Raw genomic sequence first — 16,290 nt, 5'->3', positions numbered from 1 at the left:
ATCTACTTTTTAACGAAAAACATAAACAAAGCATCTTAAAGTTTAGTATTTCTGCTTGCTGCAACATTCAATTATTGTAAATACTTGATTTAGCTACCTAAAAGCTAACCCATAAACAAAAGCACACAGAATATAAGCAGAGTTTGTGGCGGTAGCATGCAACTCTGGCATAATCTTTAATATGTAGTATTTTATAATAATTCCATAACTTTGTTGCACTGGCCGGATATGGAATGCGATTTTAATGGAATGAAATTATTACGAATACTTTTAAGCTGCGATAAGTCTAAATATAAAAACAAAATTAAATATTGTAAATGTTGCGCTGAATTGCGAAATAAAATTTCAAACTGGTGTGAATTACGATCTAATTGAATTAGTATTATTTCAGCTTGGAAATGTGCCGTGTGATAGCTGGAAAGTATGGAAAGTTTAGTAAAGGCGTAAGTTTGCTTACAACGATCGATTTCACCGATCACTTTAAGGAAATGTGAGTGTAAAATTCCGATTGGGCATTTACTTGTATTTGTAAGAGAACGGAGGCAATACAGTGTTCATAATAAGATTTTAACCGTCTTAAATTTGCCAAGCATTCCAGCGAATCTATCCTATCTCTATCTATAGCAGATGCTCAAGCACACGAGGAGCAATTGTGATGCAACCCTGCGTATTTTGATGTATGCGTATTACTTCATTTTGCATTAAGAAATGTTGCTGTAACCATTTATTTGTTTTTTTTTGTAAATTATTATATTTGATTTTAGGTTTTAAGTTTAAAAAATACAGGGTGGCGCAAAAGTAATCCTCCTATCAGAAGATGCTATAAATTTTGCAATTGACCTCTAATGTCAGTTTTATTTTGACATTTGTGAAATAAACACATGCGAAATACTCGTAAATAAACAATGGTACGCTACACTGCTCCAGAACGCGTGTTATTGGTGACTATTTATTTGACCAATAATCGGTCGGTGAATTTGGCACATCGTGAATTTCGTCGCAGATTTCCTGGCCGTCCGACGCCTACTGGTGAAGTGCTGCGCCTCATAGAGAATGGCACAAACGAGATGCTGCGAGGCGTGGCAGCCCCGGGGTAGCCGTTCTGCAGAGAATATTGCTGCTGTTGCCAAGGATGTCATGGAAACGCCGTCGATATCGACCAGACGACGTATCACGCAAATGGGTATCAGTCGACGGTGTTTACAGCAAATTTTGGTACAAGATTTGAAGATGTTTCCATACAAAGTCCAGACTGTGCATCAGCTATTAGCTGCTGACCGCCAATCGCGTCTAACAAACGCTCATGCCATCCTTAATCACCACCAAGAGGAAGACGATTTTTCCTCAAAAATAATCATGAGTGATGAGGCCCATTTCCATCTTAGCGGGTACGTACGCGGTACGCGGCACTGAAAATCCGCGTGTAAACCACAAAGAGCCATTACACCCGTTTTTAATTTTTTAAACAAATTACAGCCAAAAACATCGAAAGGCTATTTTTGCGCCACCTTGTAGAAGAAAACAAGAAATTTGAATTTTCATTTATCATTTGAACCATTCAAAATAGTAAAACTGATCTAAAATATATAAAACACTACTTCTTTATGTAAAGGGTGACCTAATTCCAGCTTCCCTGTTTTTTTTTTTATAAGAAAAATGGAAAATGTTTAATATCATTCGAAAAAACATTCTTTGGCATTTACTTTTTAAAAATTATATATTCCAAATCTTGGCTGCGGCTACGTTTCAGATAGTCCATCCGTTGAGTGCAATTTTTGACGAGTCGTTCGAGCATTCCTGAATCGAAGCGGGAACTTCCGTATAGACTTTAGACTTTACATATTTTCACAGGAAAAAGTTTAACGGTTTGATATCACACGATCTTGGTGGCCAATCAGCTGGTCAAAAACGCGAAATTATCTTCTCACCGAAATGTTTTCTACATTAATCCATTGATTGATGCAATGTGTGGAAAATGGCGCCGTCTTATTGCCGGTTACATTCTCACCGGCATCATTATTGAAGAAATATGGACCGATGATTCCACCGGACTACAAATTACACCAAACCATTTATATTGTGGACGAAATGGCATCTCGCTCAGCGTCCCAATTGAGCCCGAAATGGGCTTCATCACTGAATAAAACTTGACTCGGAAACATCTTGGAACTGTTCAAGAGTCCATAGAGCGACCTTGCCTAGGAAGATCGAGCAGCTTCAGTTCTTGAACAACTGTATTTTGAACGTCTTTAAGATCCCGATCTAAAATGCGCCAAGCCGTTTCATACGTCAGTCCGAGTTGCAGCGAACGGCGCCGAATCGATTCTCCGCGGTCTTCGTGTGGACTCTCAGCTACGATTGCTATATTTTTTTTACTGCGTGCGTACGAACGTAGTCTATTCGGTCCAATATTATTTAATAATGAATGCCTGGTCTCAAGATGGGTGACGGTGTTGCGAATAGTACGCTCAGTAAGCCGATTTTGTTGACCATTAGTTGAGTGAGGCGCGTGACTTTAGTGAGGTATTCGCACACTCCTTTCAGAAACTCAACTCGTTGACTTTGTTGTTGCTTTTATAGATTTGGTTTTTGACAAGCTTTTTGCTTCTAAGCAGATAAATGGCAAATCGAAGACCGCTTTTAAATGTGTTCAAAGAACATACTTTTTTAGTTCCTACACGCCTTGAAAAATGTTGTTGCCGGACTAGTTTTTTGCTGTTGATTAAACGAACCTTAAAAGTTCAGAGTGATCACTTTTGATTTTTCGTGACCTGTCTTATAGGTATACTCGTTTGCTCGACATTAGTTCAGATGTCTGTGGTTATAAAAAAGTCAAGTTCGGGACAGATCAATGCATAAATTTTAACTACTATACATAAACAAAATTCACAAGTAGTAAAAAGTGTCACAAATTCCATTGTCAAGGAGGCGTACTGGCGATGACATCGATACCATTGACCATAATAATCGCGCCGTTAGTTCTGCTTTCTCCAGACTGGATAAGGAAGCGAAGCTAGTAGGTGTGGAGGGGAACGAGGGCAAGACGAAATAGCTCCTGTCATCAATTAAACAGTCGTCGCTTGCGAATTATCTCCCACGTCACAGCTGATTTCGTCTATCTTCAAGAAAAGAATTGTATTTTCATATATCGTTTGAACCATTCACAATAATAAAATCAATAATAATAATGATCTCTCCAGCGGAGTGGAGGCCTTCCTTTTACTCTGCTTCCCCCGCGGGTACTGCGTCGAATACTATATGACCTGGAGTATTTTAATTTATTCGGACGACGTAACATAGCCAGCGTAGCCACTGTCTCTTAATTCACTGAACTACATACGTAAATGTCGTCGTATATCTCGTACAGCTCTTCGTTCCATCAACTGCGGTATTTGCCGTCCATTCCACCGCCCAATATAGCAGATTGGAGATGATAAGTGATTTGTAGAGTTTGGTCTTTGTTGGTCGAGAGAGGACTTTACGTCTGCTCAGTCCGAAGTAACACCTTGTGGCAAGAGTTATTCTGCGTTGAATTTTGAGGCTGACGTTGTTGTTGGTGTTAATGCTGGTTCCAATATTGACGAAATTATCTACGACTCTCTCTGTGATAAGGTCCAATCAGTTTGTTGACGGTGGGCTTTAATCTTTCACAGAATACGATCTACAGAAACTTAAAGGCTATCATCAGGAGGCTTATCCTACTGCAGTTGGAACAGATCTCAGGACTGGGCAAAGCACACTTAAATTGCAATCGTTGGGTAGGCTTTCGTCCGATCACATATTACAAAGAAGGCATGCTCTTTATCGGTTTTTCGCCTCCGTATTTGAACAGCTCGGCTCGGAATCGGCTCCCGCCGCTTTGTTGTTCTTCAGACGGGTAATTGCTATTTGAACTTTTTCATGCTCGAGCAATGGAACTTCTGCTCCATCGTCATCGATTAGGGAATCGGGTTCGCATTCACCTGGCGTTATACTTTTACTGCCATTCATCAGGCTGGAAAATTGTTTGCTCCACAATTTTAGTATACTTTGGACATCAGTCACCTCTGGTAGTTCTACAAGAGTATGCTTCGGTCTTGAAACCTTCTGTTAGCAGCCGCATTTTTTCGTAAAATTTTCGGGCGTTACCCCTGTCGGCCAGCTTTTCAAGCTCTTCATACTCACGCATTTCGGTCTCTCTCTTTTTTTGTCTGCAAATGCGTCTCGCTTTACTCTTCAGCTTTCGGTATCTACCCCATCCCATACTTGTTGTGGTCGATTGTAACGTTGCGAGATAGGCTTTTGATACGACATTGTTCATTGTACTAGCTGTTCTTTTGACCTTTTCCGAAAATCAATGGTTTTGGTTGCAGCTGTACGTAAGGAGCTTGAAATACCGCCCCATAGTTCGTTTATATCGAGCTGCTGATGAATGCTCTCAGAGAGTAGGAGTACAGGTCGAACAGAAAATCATTCGACTGTCTGTTGGGATTGCAGCTTTTCGACGTGTGTACTTTCTTGTGCTTGTTGAGTTTTAGTTGTACAGAGAAGGGTGAGTATCTTAGCTGCAACAAGATAGTGGCAGTATCACAACATGATCGATCTGGTTGGTTACTTGTCGATCCGGTATCAGCCAGGTAGCTTGATGAGTTTTTTATGCTGGAATCTAGTACCACCGATACCCATAGTTCAGGCCCCGTTGAAGTCAATTAGCCTCAATCCATTTGGGAATGTTTCCTCGTCGAGGCGAATTTACCGACTATTGTGCCAAAGTTACCTTCTTTGCCCACTCTGGCGTTAAAGTCGGCAAGCACGATTTTGAAATGGTGGCGGGGGCAGCTCTCATAGGTGCGCTTCGAAGCGTTTATTGATGGCATCTTTGGTCATATCGTCCTTCTCTTCGGTCGGGGCGTGGGCACAAATCAGCAATATGTCGAGGAACCTCACTTTGATGCAGTTTGTGGCTAGACTTAAATTGTAATAACGATGAAGACTACAAATTTTCAGCTCTAATTAATTACTGTCACTCAATCTCTCCTACTCAAGTCAAAAATAAAAGTTTACGGATGTATCAGTGGAACATATCACGTGTTGTAGCCTTGAAAAATGCATATTTATGCATGAAAAATTTATGAAAATAACCGTTGATTTTTGGTGGAATCTAAGGGTTAAGTATTTATATACTTTTACGTAGGCTGAATACAATATAAAAAAGTACATCCACATTTGCTCACTATTTTCAATTTTGTTGATTAAATCCACAATATTTCATGCGAAGTTTTTGCAGTTCATTAATAAATGATGTTAGTGAATGATGATATCATTTGTATGAAATGAGTTATTAGCATTCAATCGGCTTGCATAAGTCGTAATTTGCTCAGCACGTTTTCCTCAAGTGCATGTTTGTTGCACATATGTAATCACTTAATTCCCTACATCAGTGTTATGCAAACTGTAAAAGTATCCACAACCCGGCACAGAAATCAGTTGTCAAGAGCCAATTAAAATTATCGAAACTGTAAACACTCAATGCGCAAAATACTTAAGATAACACGTAAGTACTGAAATCGAATCTAAGTACTCAGCATTATTATACCTATATATGTAGATAAAAAGTTCGTGGGAAATAAAAAGTGAGTATTTATTATAAAACAAATAGTCTTTATTAGGCGATATTGTCCGAGGGTTTCCCATCTCTAACTGAATTTTAGCTTAAACTGTAATTAATGCACAACAGTTTAATTTTATGCTTATTATTCGAAATAAATCGAAGAGTGGCGAATCGAACAAACAACTGGCTCAAATCTAAGAAGCTGTTATAATAAAATAGAGAATGAATTAGAAAAAGTCATGCCACATTAATGAGACATCCACTTGCTTTGGGAGTTTCAATCAACTGGAGAGCTTTGATATGTGAGTGAAGCACTAGAAAGTGTAGAAAATAGGGCAGTGTAACACGTTCAGCTAACATGTGAAATATACTGAGGGGAATTGTATGCTAAGTTGCAAAGGAAAATCTAATTTTCTTGATTTCGCTTTAATCAAGCTGCTTGAATGCAATTCATTGTTTTAGGACTGACATTTTAATTTTTTTGCTGGAGGCAGCGTTTATCAGCAACTGATTTGCTTGTGTTTGGAATTGAATTGAGTAAGGTTTGATTTGAATTCCTGTAACTGCACCGACGGGTTCGTGTTTGTTTTTTAGAATTGTAAAAATTGCGATTTATCTAATCAATCTTGCAGCTTATATGTTAGTGTTTGTATAATGTCTGGCAATGTGTATTGTTTTTTTATGGATTTACAGTGAATTACGAATTCTGCTTAAATTTCAAGATAGCCTAATCTAATTTCGAATTTTTTGAAACATGTGAAAATAATTGTGTCGAACTGGCATCAATATAATGCAAATAATCAAATGTGCTGTTCGACAAACTTATTTTCGAAATTTACCCTATAGAAAATAAATGTTAGAAACATGCACCGATCTATGAATAACAAATAGACAGAACCACAAAGTCACCCATTTAATGCTCCTTTATTGGTTAGTTAAGTACTAAATGGAGCGGGTTGTTATCGGACTTTGAGCCTTCAAACACTACTTATAATGTAGCATTTCACAAAGAAGATCTTCCTCTTCAATTTACTTGAAGAAAAATTCGGTTAACATTGCGCGATATCGCTCACCATTGCTGGTTACGGCGGTTCCTTCTTCATTTTCGAAGAAAAATGTGCTGGGTGCATTGGCTTCTCGACGATTACGTGCAGGTTTTCAGTGCCCCAAATGCGACAATTCTGCTTGTTAACGTAACCATCGAGGTGAAAATGAGCCTCGTCCGAAAAGATGATTTTTCGGTCAAATTGACCACCCTCGGTCAAACGATCTTCTGCACCACTTTGGAAAAGAGTTTTCAATATTTCCCAGTTTTCTTCTAGTGAATAGCGACCCATTTCGTAAATTTTAGACTTTCTACTGAATATCTGTCACTTTCCGAATGGTATTTGACGTTTCCAATGTTGAAATATAGATAATTCAAATTTAAAACGTTCGATGGCCCACCCTGTATTACAATGGCATTTGGCGTAGACATTCCATATAACACCTTTTTGATCTCTACGACTTATTTAACTGTAAGTACTTTAGATAACTGCACCATCAGAGAAGTTAAAACTTGTCACATCCAAAAAATTTTATTACAATAGAATGAAAATGCTTCGCTCAGGACAGGGCGCTTTGATAACGTAGCCGGTTAATATCGCTCAACACCTTTCCCTAGATTGTAAAATTATATAGGCACAGAGTATAATAGATCTCGGTTTGTACTATATATTAATTAAATATTTTTATTTGCGATAGGCTAAATTGTTTTACCATTGCACCCAATAAAGAATGTTGCTTTATGTAAACATTATTATACTCTTGCAATCTGTTTCTAAAGAGTATAATAGTTTTTTTCACCTAACTGTCGTTTGTATCACCTAAAACTAATCGAGATAAGTATACTGTTATCTAATATATAAAATTTCCATGTCACAATGTTAGTTACCGTACTCCTCCGAAACGGCTGGACCGATTTTTACCAAATTTTATATGCGTAGGTCTGAGAATCGGCTACTATCTATTTTCCAAATTGGACAATTCCAAAAATTAACTTTTTTTCTCACAATTTTTTTTTAATTTTTTTTTTTGTTTTTGAATATTTTGATTTGTAAATTATTTGAATCGTTCAATGTCGGTCGTTTGCTTTTTTATTCCAGCTATTCAAAAGAAAAATTATTGAAAATTATTCAGTGAAAACTTTATGTGTGTTTCAAACGAAGTGATCAACTATAGATTGAAATTTGCTACGAAGCCACGAAGAGATCGGACTAATATCGGTCGGCGTTCTTTTTGCCATCAACGTATGGCAGCCCAAGACACATAAACTACATGAGTACTCCCAGGATGCGATGACATACGTGTGGAATTATGAATCGCTGTAAATCAACAAGCGATCGTCACGATGTCACAGCACGACTTTTCAAACAACAGTTACGATGTTGGATGGACTTTATCTTGAAGCAACGTATACATATGTTTTGCTGTTAGATGTTATATGTACTCGGTTGAGTGGCAAAAGAGAGGTTTGCTGCACGCACACATTGTTCTTCGGATGGTGGATGGTGGTTGCACCAGATCAAATTGATATCATTTCTTCGGACATTGCTGATGCAGAGAAAGATCCAGTATTATACAAAGTGATGAAAGCCAACCTTGCGGACACCACTATCCCCTTCATATCAATCAATGATGAGTACTGCTGTTTGGTGAAGTCAATCAAATACGTTTGCAAGTACGTCACTAAAGAAAGCAACATGGCGATTATTGATCTTGAAAGAGATATTATCAAATGGGTCGATACATGAACAGCAATGAAGCGCTTTGTAGGGTATTTACTTCATAAACCTTTTCCTACTGTTGTGCATCTCGCAGTTCATTCGGAGAACGCCAAAGTGTGTATTTCAACACAGAGAATACAGTACAGCCAATGGAAACACCGCCAACAACAAAATTGACATTGACGAGTATTTTCTCGACTTGCGTGAGCGATCCGTTTGCGAGGAAACTGCTCTATTCGGAAATGCTTTGATATTGTACATAGAATGCATCGTCGAAGAAATGTTTACACAGAAAAAAAGGCCAACCAGTAGATGGATATTCAGGTGTGTTCTCAAATAATGCATTAGGATGAATTTACACAATCCGCCCGAAAAACGATGATTGCTTCTACTTTCGGGTGCTATTGAAATTCCTATCAGATTGACAATGAAGACGAAGCCGTGAATTATCCACTGGAATTTCTAAATTCTTTGGAGAGGTTTGGTATGCCGCCGCATCATTTACGTCTCAAAGTTGGATCTGTCATTATTATGTTTCGCAATCCTCATGCGCCGAAACTGTGTAATGAAACCCAACTAATTGTGACGCAGCTATCGAATGTAAGGGGGCTGAATGCCTGATTCTATGAATTCATTTATGTTCCAACGATTTGCCATTTCAGTTCAAACCTATAGAGTTTCCAAGGAAACTTGAATTTGAAATTACAATCAACAGGACAGAAGGATAGTCTGGAAATGCCATGTTTTTCACACGGCCTGCAATATGTGGCTTGTTCATAACTTCGAAACCCATCTTCTCTACACATTTACGCACCGGAACAGAAACCAAAAAATGTTGTTTATCAACCTGCGCTACAGTGAAAAAAATCTAGAAAAATCGCAAATAAATGATTTAAACACAAAATATAGTACATTCTTCACGCACGACGACACCTGCGGGGTCAGCTTGTATATATACTATATATATAAATGATGAGATTGTCTGTATGTTTGCCCGTCTGTCCGTACAAGCTGTAACTAGAGAAATAATTGAGATAGCTTGATGAAACTTGGTATACGCGTTTCTTGGCAAAAAAAGGGCGAGTTCTTAAATGAACGTTATCGGACCACTGCTACGCCCGAGAACCTGTAAAATGCGGAGCTTCTTAGAACTTTTCACACACTCACAGCTACGGCTGTGATATTTTCTTCAATGCGTGCTGGACTCGGTCTTTTCGAATAATGAATGCTCGGTCTCCAGATGGATGATGGTGTGTCGAATAGCACGCTCAGTAGCCCGATTATCTTGACCATGAGTAAAGAGCGAGAAACACATTCTTTCGTAATAAAGTTGAAGTATTTGTAAATGTTGTTCAGAGCTAAGTCCTTCCATGATGAAATGCCAAACAATAATGAACAAAAGTAACTTGACACGCCTCACGCGTGATTCATAAAAAGAAGACTATTGAAACAAGTACCTCTACTTGGACCACCCAGTATAAAATATATATATAACATCGGCCAATATGTGAGCTATCTTAAGAAAGAGAGCGTGGATAAAATTGGATGAAAACTTTACATCATTTGGTGATTGTTTGTGAGGAACTTTGTTGAATGAGAACATTTTATTAGTGTGTGGCCTATTGATAATCTTCTATACACCTTCTTCAAACTTTCGTCAAAAATAACTGAACGTTTTAAAATTGGATATATTTATTATAGTTTATGTATGTCAAAAATATGTAAAATTGGTTACGCAATTCCCATACAGTACTACACATAAGTATGTATATATAAATTTATTGCTGGCTTATCGCTTATTATTCGGTCTTTGATGCGGAAAATAGTTTTTACAACAAAGTAAATATTTACAGTGAAACAAAAGGTATCATATAAAAGAATCGGTCCAACAACAAATTTCTAAAGAGTCCGCATAGTAGATAGTAAGACATTTTAGATGACACAAGGAAGACAGAAATAGAGATTACGCTATTTTTTGGTTTAAATCATTACGCCATAAACGAAAAAGGGGAAGGTCTTGTTTACAATTATTATGACAGTTTGGCAGTTCGCTGTATATCGCTATATTATACAATATAATTATTGATGGCATATAATTTAATTTAACCTTGAAGGCACTTTAACTTTGAAGACGCCGCACTTTCTTATTATCTGAAACTCGTGTATTAAGTTTGCTATGAAGTTTGTACACCCATAAGGAAACGTCAGAGACCCTATAAAATGTATATGTACGAGTATATGATCAGCTTGATGAGCTAAGTTGATGTAGCCATGTCCGTCTGATTGTTGATGACGCAATAATAATTTCAATAAAGTTTTTAAAGTTAAAGTTTAAGTTAGTTATTTCTCATAAATTGGTGAAATCTTCAATAGCATATTCTGAAGAGACAAACAATTTTATTAGAAACGAAAATAAAAATCCTAGACTGTCTGAGAAGTGGCGAAGGTTTAACATCTGTTGGCAAAGCTTTTGGTTTAAACGAAGCGAAAATAAGAACAATTTATAAAAATGAGAGTTCCACTGACAATCAGAAATTTCTGGGTCAGCAATTAGTTCAAAAACAACTTCTTATAGTCGCATTTCTACTTTGGAGAAAACTGAAAAACATATGGTGTTCTGGATTGACAGAACAGAAAAAAAATCCTATCGATGGGAATTATATATAAGTGACTTCAGGAGTTTGAACCATCAGTATCCCATCATAGAACTAATAAAATTGCTTTCAATGCAAGTCATGGATGGCTGACAGATTTTCTGAAAAGACACGCTTTTCACCATGTAAAAACTCAAGGAGAATTGGCATCAGACGACGAAAATGCTTCAAAAAACTAATGAAATAAATGAACTAGCAAAACTAATGATACTCCAGATCAAATATTTAATGTCGACAAAAGGGCATTGTTTTGGAAGCAAATGCCAAAAAGAGCATTCATAGCAAAATCTCAAAAGACAACTGCTGGCTTTAAAGCAACCAAAGATCGGATAAACCTCTTGCTTTGCAGTAATGCATCTGGCGATAAAATGTTGAAACCACTCTTAATCAACAAATCACTTAAGCCGAGAGCTTTAAAAGGTATAGACATTAAACAACTTCCAGTTCATTTTATGGCGCATGAAAAGGCATGGATGACGGCTAATCTATTAAAAGATTGGTTTAATAACTCTTTTGGTCCTGAAGTCCCGAAATATGTATATGACACAAAAAGGTTTCGAATTCAAAACACTTCTGCTTGTTGATAATGCTCTTAGCCACACAGTGCTGGTACTTTCGAAAATTCAGTTGCTATTTTCGCCGCCTAATACCACTTCTCTAATTCAGCCACTCGATCAGGGCCGATGGTTTGACAACATCCAAATGGCTGACATCGATGAATTAATGCAAGAAGGTCCTATTGATGATGACGACTTAATTAAAATTATAAACAATGAGAATGAAGATGTCGATATCGATATCGACGAGGACGAAGATGAAAGTCAGGTTTTAACGGCTAATTTAATTCATGACTCACAAACCTATAGATGCCGCTAGGAATGAGGATAATTCTGCATTAGTACAAAACCCAACAAATGCCCGAATTCGCATATGGATCGTGTACTTTTTTACACGATTTTCATTTACACGGTTTTCTTAGGGACGTACCTACCGTGTTAAAAAAAATTTTTGCTGTATATCATATGGCTAGCATACAAACTGAACGATCGGAATGAAGTTCTTGTATGGACAACTTTTTCATTTGACGAGATATCTTCAACTCATTTGGAACGGGTTATTATTCAAGGAAAACAGTGCAATCACCGAAGAAATTCTTCAGATCGAGTCGCTATAGTACATAGCTTCTATACAAGATGATCAATCAAAGTTCTTGTGAGGAAACTTTCTATTTGTGATGGATAATGTGACTTCGGTGTAACCGCAGTTAAGGTTTTTCTAAAGCAGAAATATTAAGTATTAACTGCATAATTTTAAAATTTTTTTAAAAAGATCAAACTACAAATAATCTCAAACGTTGCTTCATGCTCTTTTCCTTCACTGAAACACTGCTTATGACATAAATTATATTTTCTCTGCTCCATTTCACAGAGACTGCTATTGTTGTACTATCCTCCAGATTAATATTTTATGGCAAAAATTTAAGATCCGCAGAAGTGTTAAGAATAAACCAAGCAAAACAAAAGCTATAGGTCACTTGAGCCAATCCACCTACAACAAAATCTCTACTTAAGTATATACATATGTGTATATAATCCATCGTTATACATACATACCAGGAAATTGTTTCAAAACCTCACAGGCACTTCGTTTTCAATGGAATCGAGAATGTGTGAGACTGTGGCGCTACAGCAACAAATTTCAACAAACTGATAAGGCACAGATGATTACGTTATTTGATTAAACAAAGCTTTTGTTTATTTATAGCGTACAGTTGTAAGCGCTTATTCATATGATTTCAATATATAGTATATAACTTTATATTATCATTTTGCAATGACAACATGTTGAACAACACACACGCGCATATGATTACGAGGGTTAGGTTGGCTCCAGCACATTTAATTACTTAATTTAAGTTTTAGTTATATTTATATTTAATTATTTTATTTACATTTTTATTTACACCTTAATATTAGGTTTGCTAATTTCATTGGTAACTAACACAACTTTCAGTATATACAAAAATTAAGTTTTAATACACAAGCCTACAAGGAGGTTCGTTGCTTAATGCCTTTGCTACCTCCAAAGTTGGCATTTTCGCGGTGGATGCATGCGACTGCCTACCTGGCAGTCATACACGCGTCCGAACTCGGCGAAATTCGCAAGCGCATCCAAGACGCGCTCTTTATCCGAGCCATGCTCACTGAACTCTAGGTCCCGCGAGCTGGTGACGGGAGAGCCGCAGAAGAACTGTGCGAAATTGAGAAAGAAAACATGCTCCGGTGAGAGGCTTGTGAAATGCAGTGGACGCACATTTGCATTGGGATTGCTTTGATTGCCCTGAAAGTACGCCTCGTACGCCCAGCGCAGACCGCTGACATCGGCTATCTTTTCATCGACAATTTGTGGATTTCGTAAGCGTAAACAGCTCAGATTCGAATCGAATCTGTGATTCGATTTGATGCGATCGGAGGGGCCACGCATATTGCCGCGTTTGTCGAACTCAACGCCGCTGTCATCGAAGCCGTGCGTGATCTCGTGCGACAACAGGAAACCCAACGAACTGTATTTGAAGATCTCGTGCATTTGTGGATGATAGATGGGCGTGTGTAGCAGCGTCAAAGGCACAATAACCACATTGGAGCGCAGCAGATAGTATGGCGAAGAGCTGGCGCCCGTTTCGGGATCCTCGAGGTGAAAGAAGGAGTCATCCTGTGCAAGTAGCTCATTTAAGCGGTTGTGCTTGGCGCGTGTGTAGTGTTGCAGTAGGCGCAAATGATTGCCGTAGAAGTCATTGGCTTCAATTTGCAAGTCAGCGTAGAATTCCTCGACTAATCGACTAGTGGCCGGGCGTGGCAGGTTGCCGACCTTAATGCGCATCGTATCGATTTTGTCCTGCAAGAAACGTAAGATGTGTCCATCAAATTGATTGGCGTTGCTGTGCAGTGTTTGTGTAAAATGTTGCAATAACTTTTGAAAAAGCGCTTCAATATGTGACTTTTCATCGATGAGTTCGGGATTGTGGCGTTCGTAGAGCCATGTCATAGCCAACGGCATCATACTGCGTGTATGCGAGACGCAGTCGCCTTTAAGAAAGTTGCGCGGTCCATCGATATTCAGATACCAGAGAAAGCGCAGCATCAAATAGCGGCATATGAACTCGGGTTCATGCTCGTCCAATACGGTTAGCAGCAGGCGCATATATGGCAAATTTTGTATGGTCAGTTTCATGTAAGGATCCACCGGCTTCTCCAGCAAGATATCCAAGTAGCGCGTCAGAAATGGCATGTTCAGCTCTGCCAATGTAGTTTCGCGCTGAGCTGCCGCGCTCTCTTGGCCTTCTTCCGTTGTGTCCTCCACAAAATCCAAACTCTTTAACTTCGCTTCGAACTCATGCAAATCATCCCACAGTTTGTTCTTACGCTCCTCATTCGTCACACCCAAATATTCCATAATCAGCAGAAAGCCCTTATGTGGCATTGGCTGAAAGCCACCATTTAGCACAGGTTTGTCCAAATCAATGGCCGAAGCACGCGCATAGTCCCGTCGCTGTATAACCGTCTCCTCGATGAAAACAGAATTCATGCCATATTTGCGCAGCACAGCCAGCATATGCAACCAATCGTAGCGAAGGATTTTTCCACGTCGCTTCGCGGCACGACTAGGCAAAACTGTCGGCCATGCCAAATGCTCGTGTTCCTGCAACCAATCGAGATACAGCTGCGGCGTGTATTCGTACACTGTCAGACAGGACTTGTAGTAGTCGAGCAGCTTGCGCACGAAAGCGTGTTCCTGCCGCAAACGCCGACGCCGACGTATACTATTCAATAATAGCGCATATTCCTGATCCACTTTGTAGTCGATGAGACCGATTGTTTCGTAATACTCCGCGTCCGCGTGCACATGCTGCCAATTGCCACACGCATACTGGTAGTAGTCATCGCAGGGGTCCGCGCTCGGATCCATATACCGTTCGATAGTCTTCAACTGCTGCCGATTCATGCTACGCGCCGCGTCGGCGTAGCTGAGCAGCGACAGAATTAGGTGCAACAGCAGGAAGACAATGAGACCGGCGCGCATTTTAACTAGGTTATGCACTTGCTAAATTATCGAATGCGAATAAAAGTTCCATAAGTAGCACAGTATTGTGTAATTGCCGTATCGCGTTGTGGGCGCGCGCGTATTCCGGCTGCCTCTTACAACCTTATAGTTTCTCGTGTCACAGTCAACTGTACGAGCAGTGCGCGCTCCGACTTCGTTCCGACTTCTGCGGCCTTGCTTTGTTTACGATCAGCAATCAAGTCGCTCTGCTGTCGCAGCACGTACGTATTCTCCGATTACGCTTAGCGTTGTGAGCTATCAACGCGCCCTATCAATTTTATTTTAAATAAATGACAACAACAATAAAAAAACGCCAATAAAAACAACAACAACATATATATGCTCATTTCTATTTGCATTAGTTGCTTAAGCAGCTGAGCCGCGAGATCTCTAATGAATTAAGCTTTTATTTCGTGCTGCTCAGGCTGACGTCGTGATGGGCGTTTGGCAATCGTCTTCGCCGTCCACTCGCGCTGCAGTCATGCATAAAAAATGTGAGCGTGAGCGCAATCGCGCAAAATCATCAAGCTTAATTGATAACCGATTTTCATGAGCGAGAACTCCTCAGCACATTTATGATTTAGAATAATTCTGTTTCTTTCAAGTCGTGCATGAATATTGCGCATTGCTGCTGATGTTTCCGGAGTGCGGAAAGCGTGGGCTGTGGAATAATTATATTTGTATCATAGCGTTATATACGAGCCTATATAAATGCATAATGCAATAAATCACGTTAGGGCGATCCAAATTTTTAAAATGCTAAAATTCTCAATTTCTCTGTTGTAAGTATATTTGAGTTCTTCGTTTTAAATTTCTTTATTATTATTTGATACCTTATGTACTTCCTGGCTTATTTACATTAGAAAATATTTCGTCGGAAAGAACAACTTAACTTTAACAAAATTCATTCTGAGACATGAATGTTTTCTTTTATATTTCGAAATTTGGGAACCCTAGTGTTGCAATCTGGCAACTTACAACTTTATCGTAAAGTAAGACATTTTTAACAGAAGAGCGCTATTTAAGCTGCTTACAGTAATTTAAAATATTCACTTCGACCAAAATGTGAAATATGAAATTAAATCGAAAACATTTTCGAGCGACGATTTTTTAAGATTTTCGACTGGATTAACTCAGCAACACCGCACCTTTGAACTTATTTAAACTTTTGGCGATGAAG

General features: G+C 38.8%; 1 protein-coding gene across 1 annotated transcript; it reads right to left on the bottom strand.

The window, feature by feature from the left end:
- Window positions 1-12,733: 12,733 nt before the first annotated feature.
- Window positions 12,734-15,362, bottom strand: LOC105223236 (neprilysin-4). The gene has a single exon (XM_011200888.4). The coding sequence runs from the start codon at window positions 15,087-15,089 to the stop codon at window positions 13,086-13,088; it is 2,004 nt and encodes a 667-aa protein (XP_011199190.2). The 5' UTR covers window positions 15,090-15,362; the 3' UTR covers window positions 12,734-13,085.
- Between the last annotated feature and the right edge of the window lie 928 nt (window positions 15,363-16,290).

This window comes from Bactrocera dorsalis, chromosome 4 (genome assembly GCF_023373825.1).
Source record: "Bactrocera dorsalis isolate Fly_Bdor chromosome 4, ASM2337382v1, whole genome shotgun sequence".
Classification (NCBI taxonomy): domain Eukaryota; kingdom Metazoa; phylum Arthropoda; class Insecta; order Diptera; family Tephritidae; genus Bactrocera; species Bactrocera dorsalis.
The sequence above is the reverse complement of the archived record's forward strand: the minus strand, read 5'-3'. Positions and strand labels throughout refer to the sequence as shown.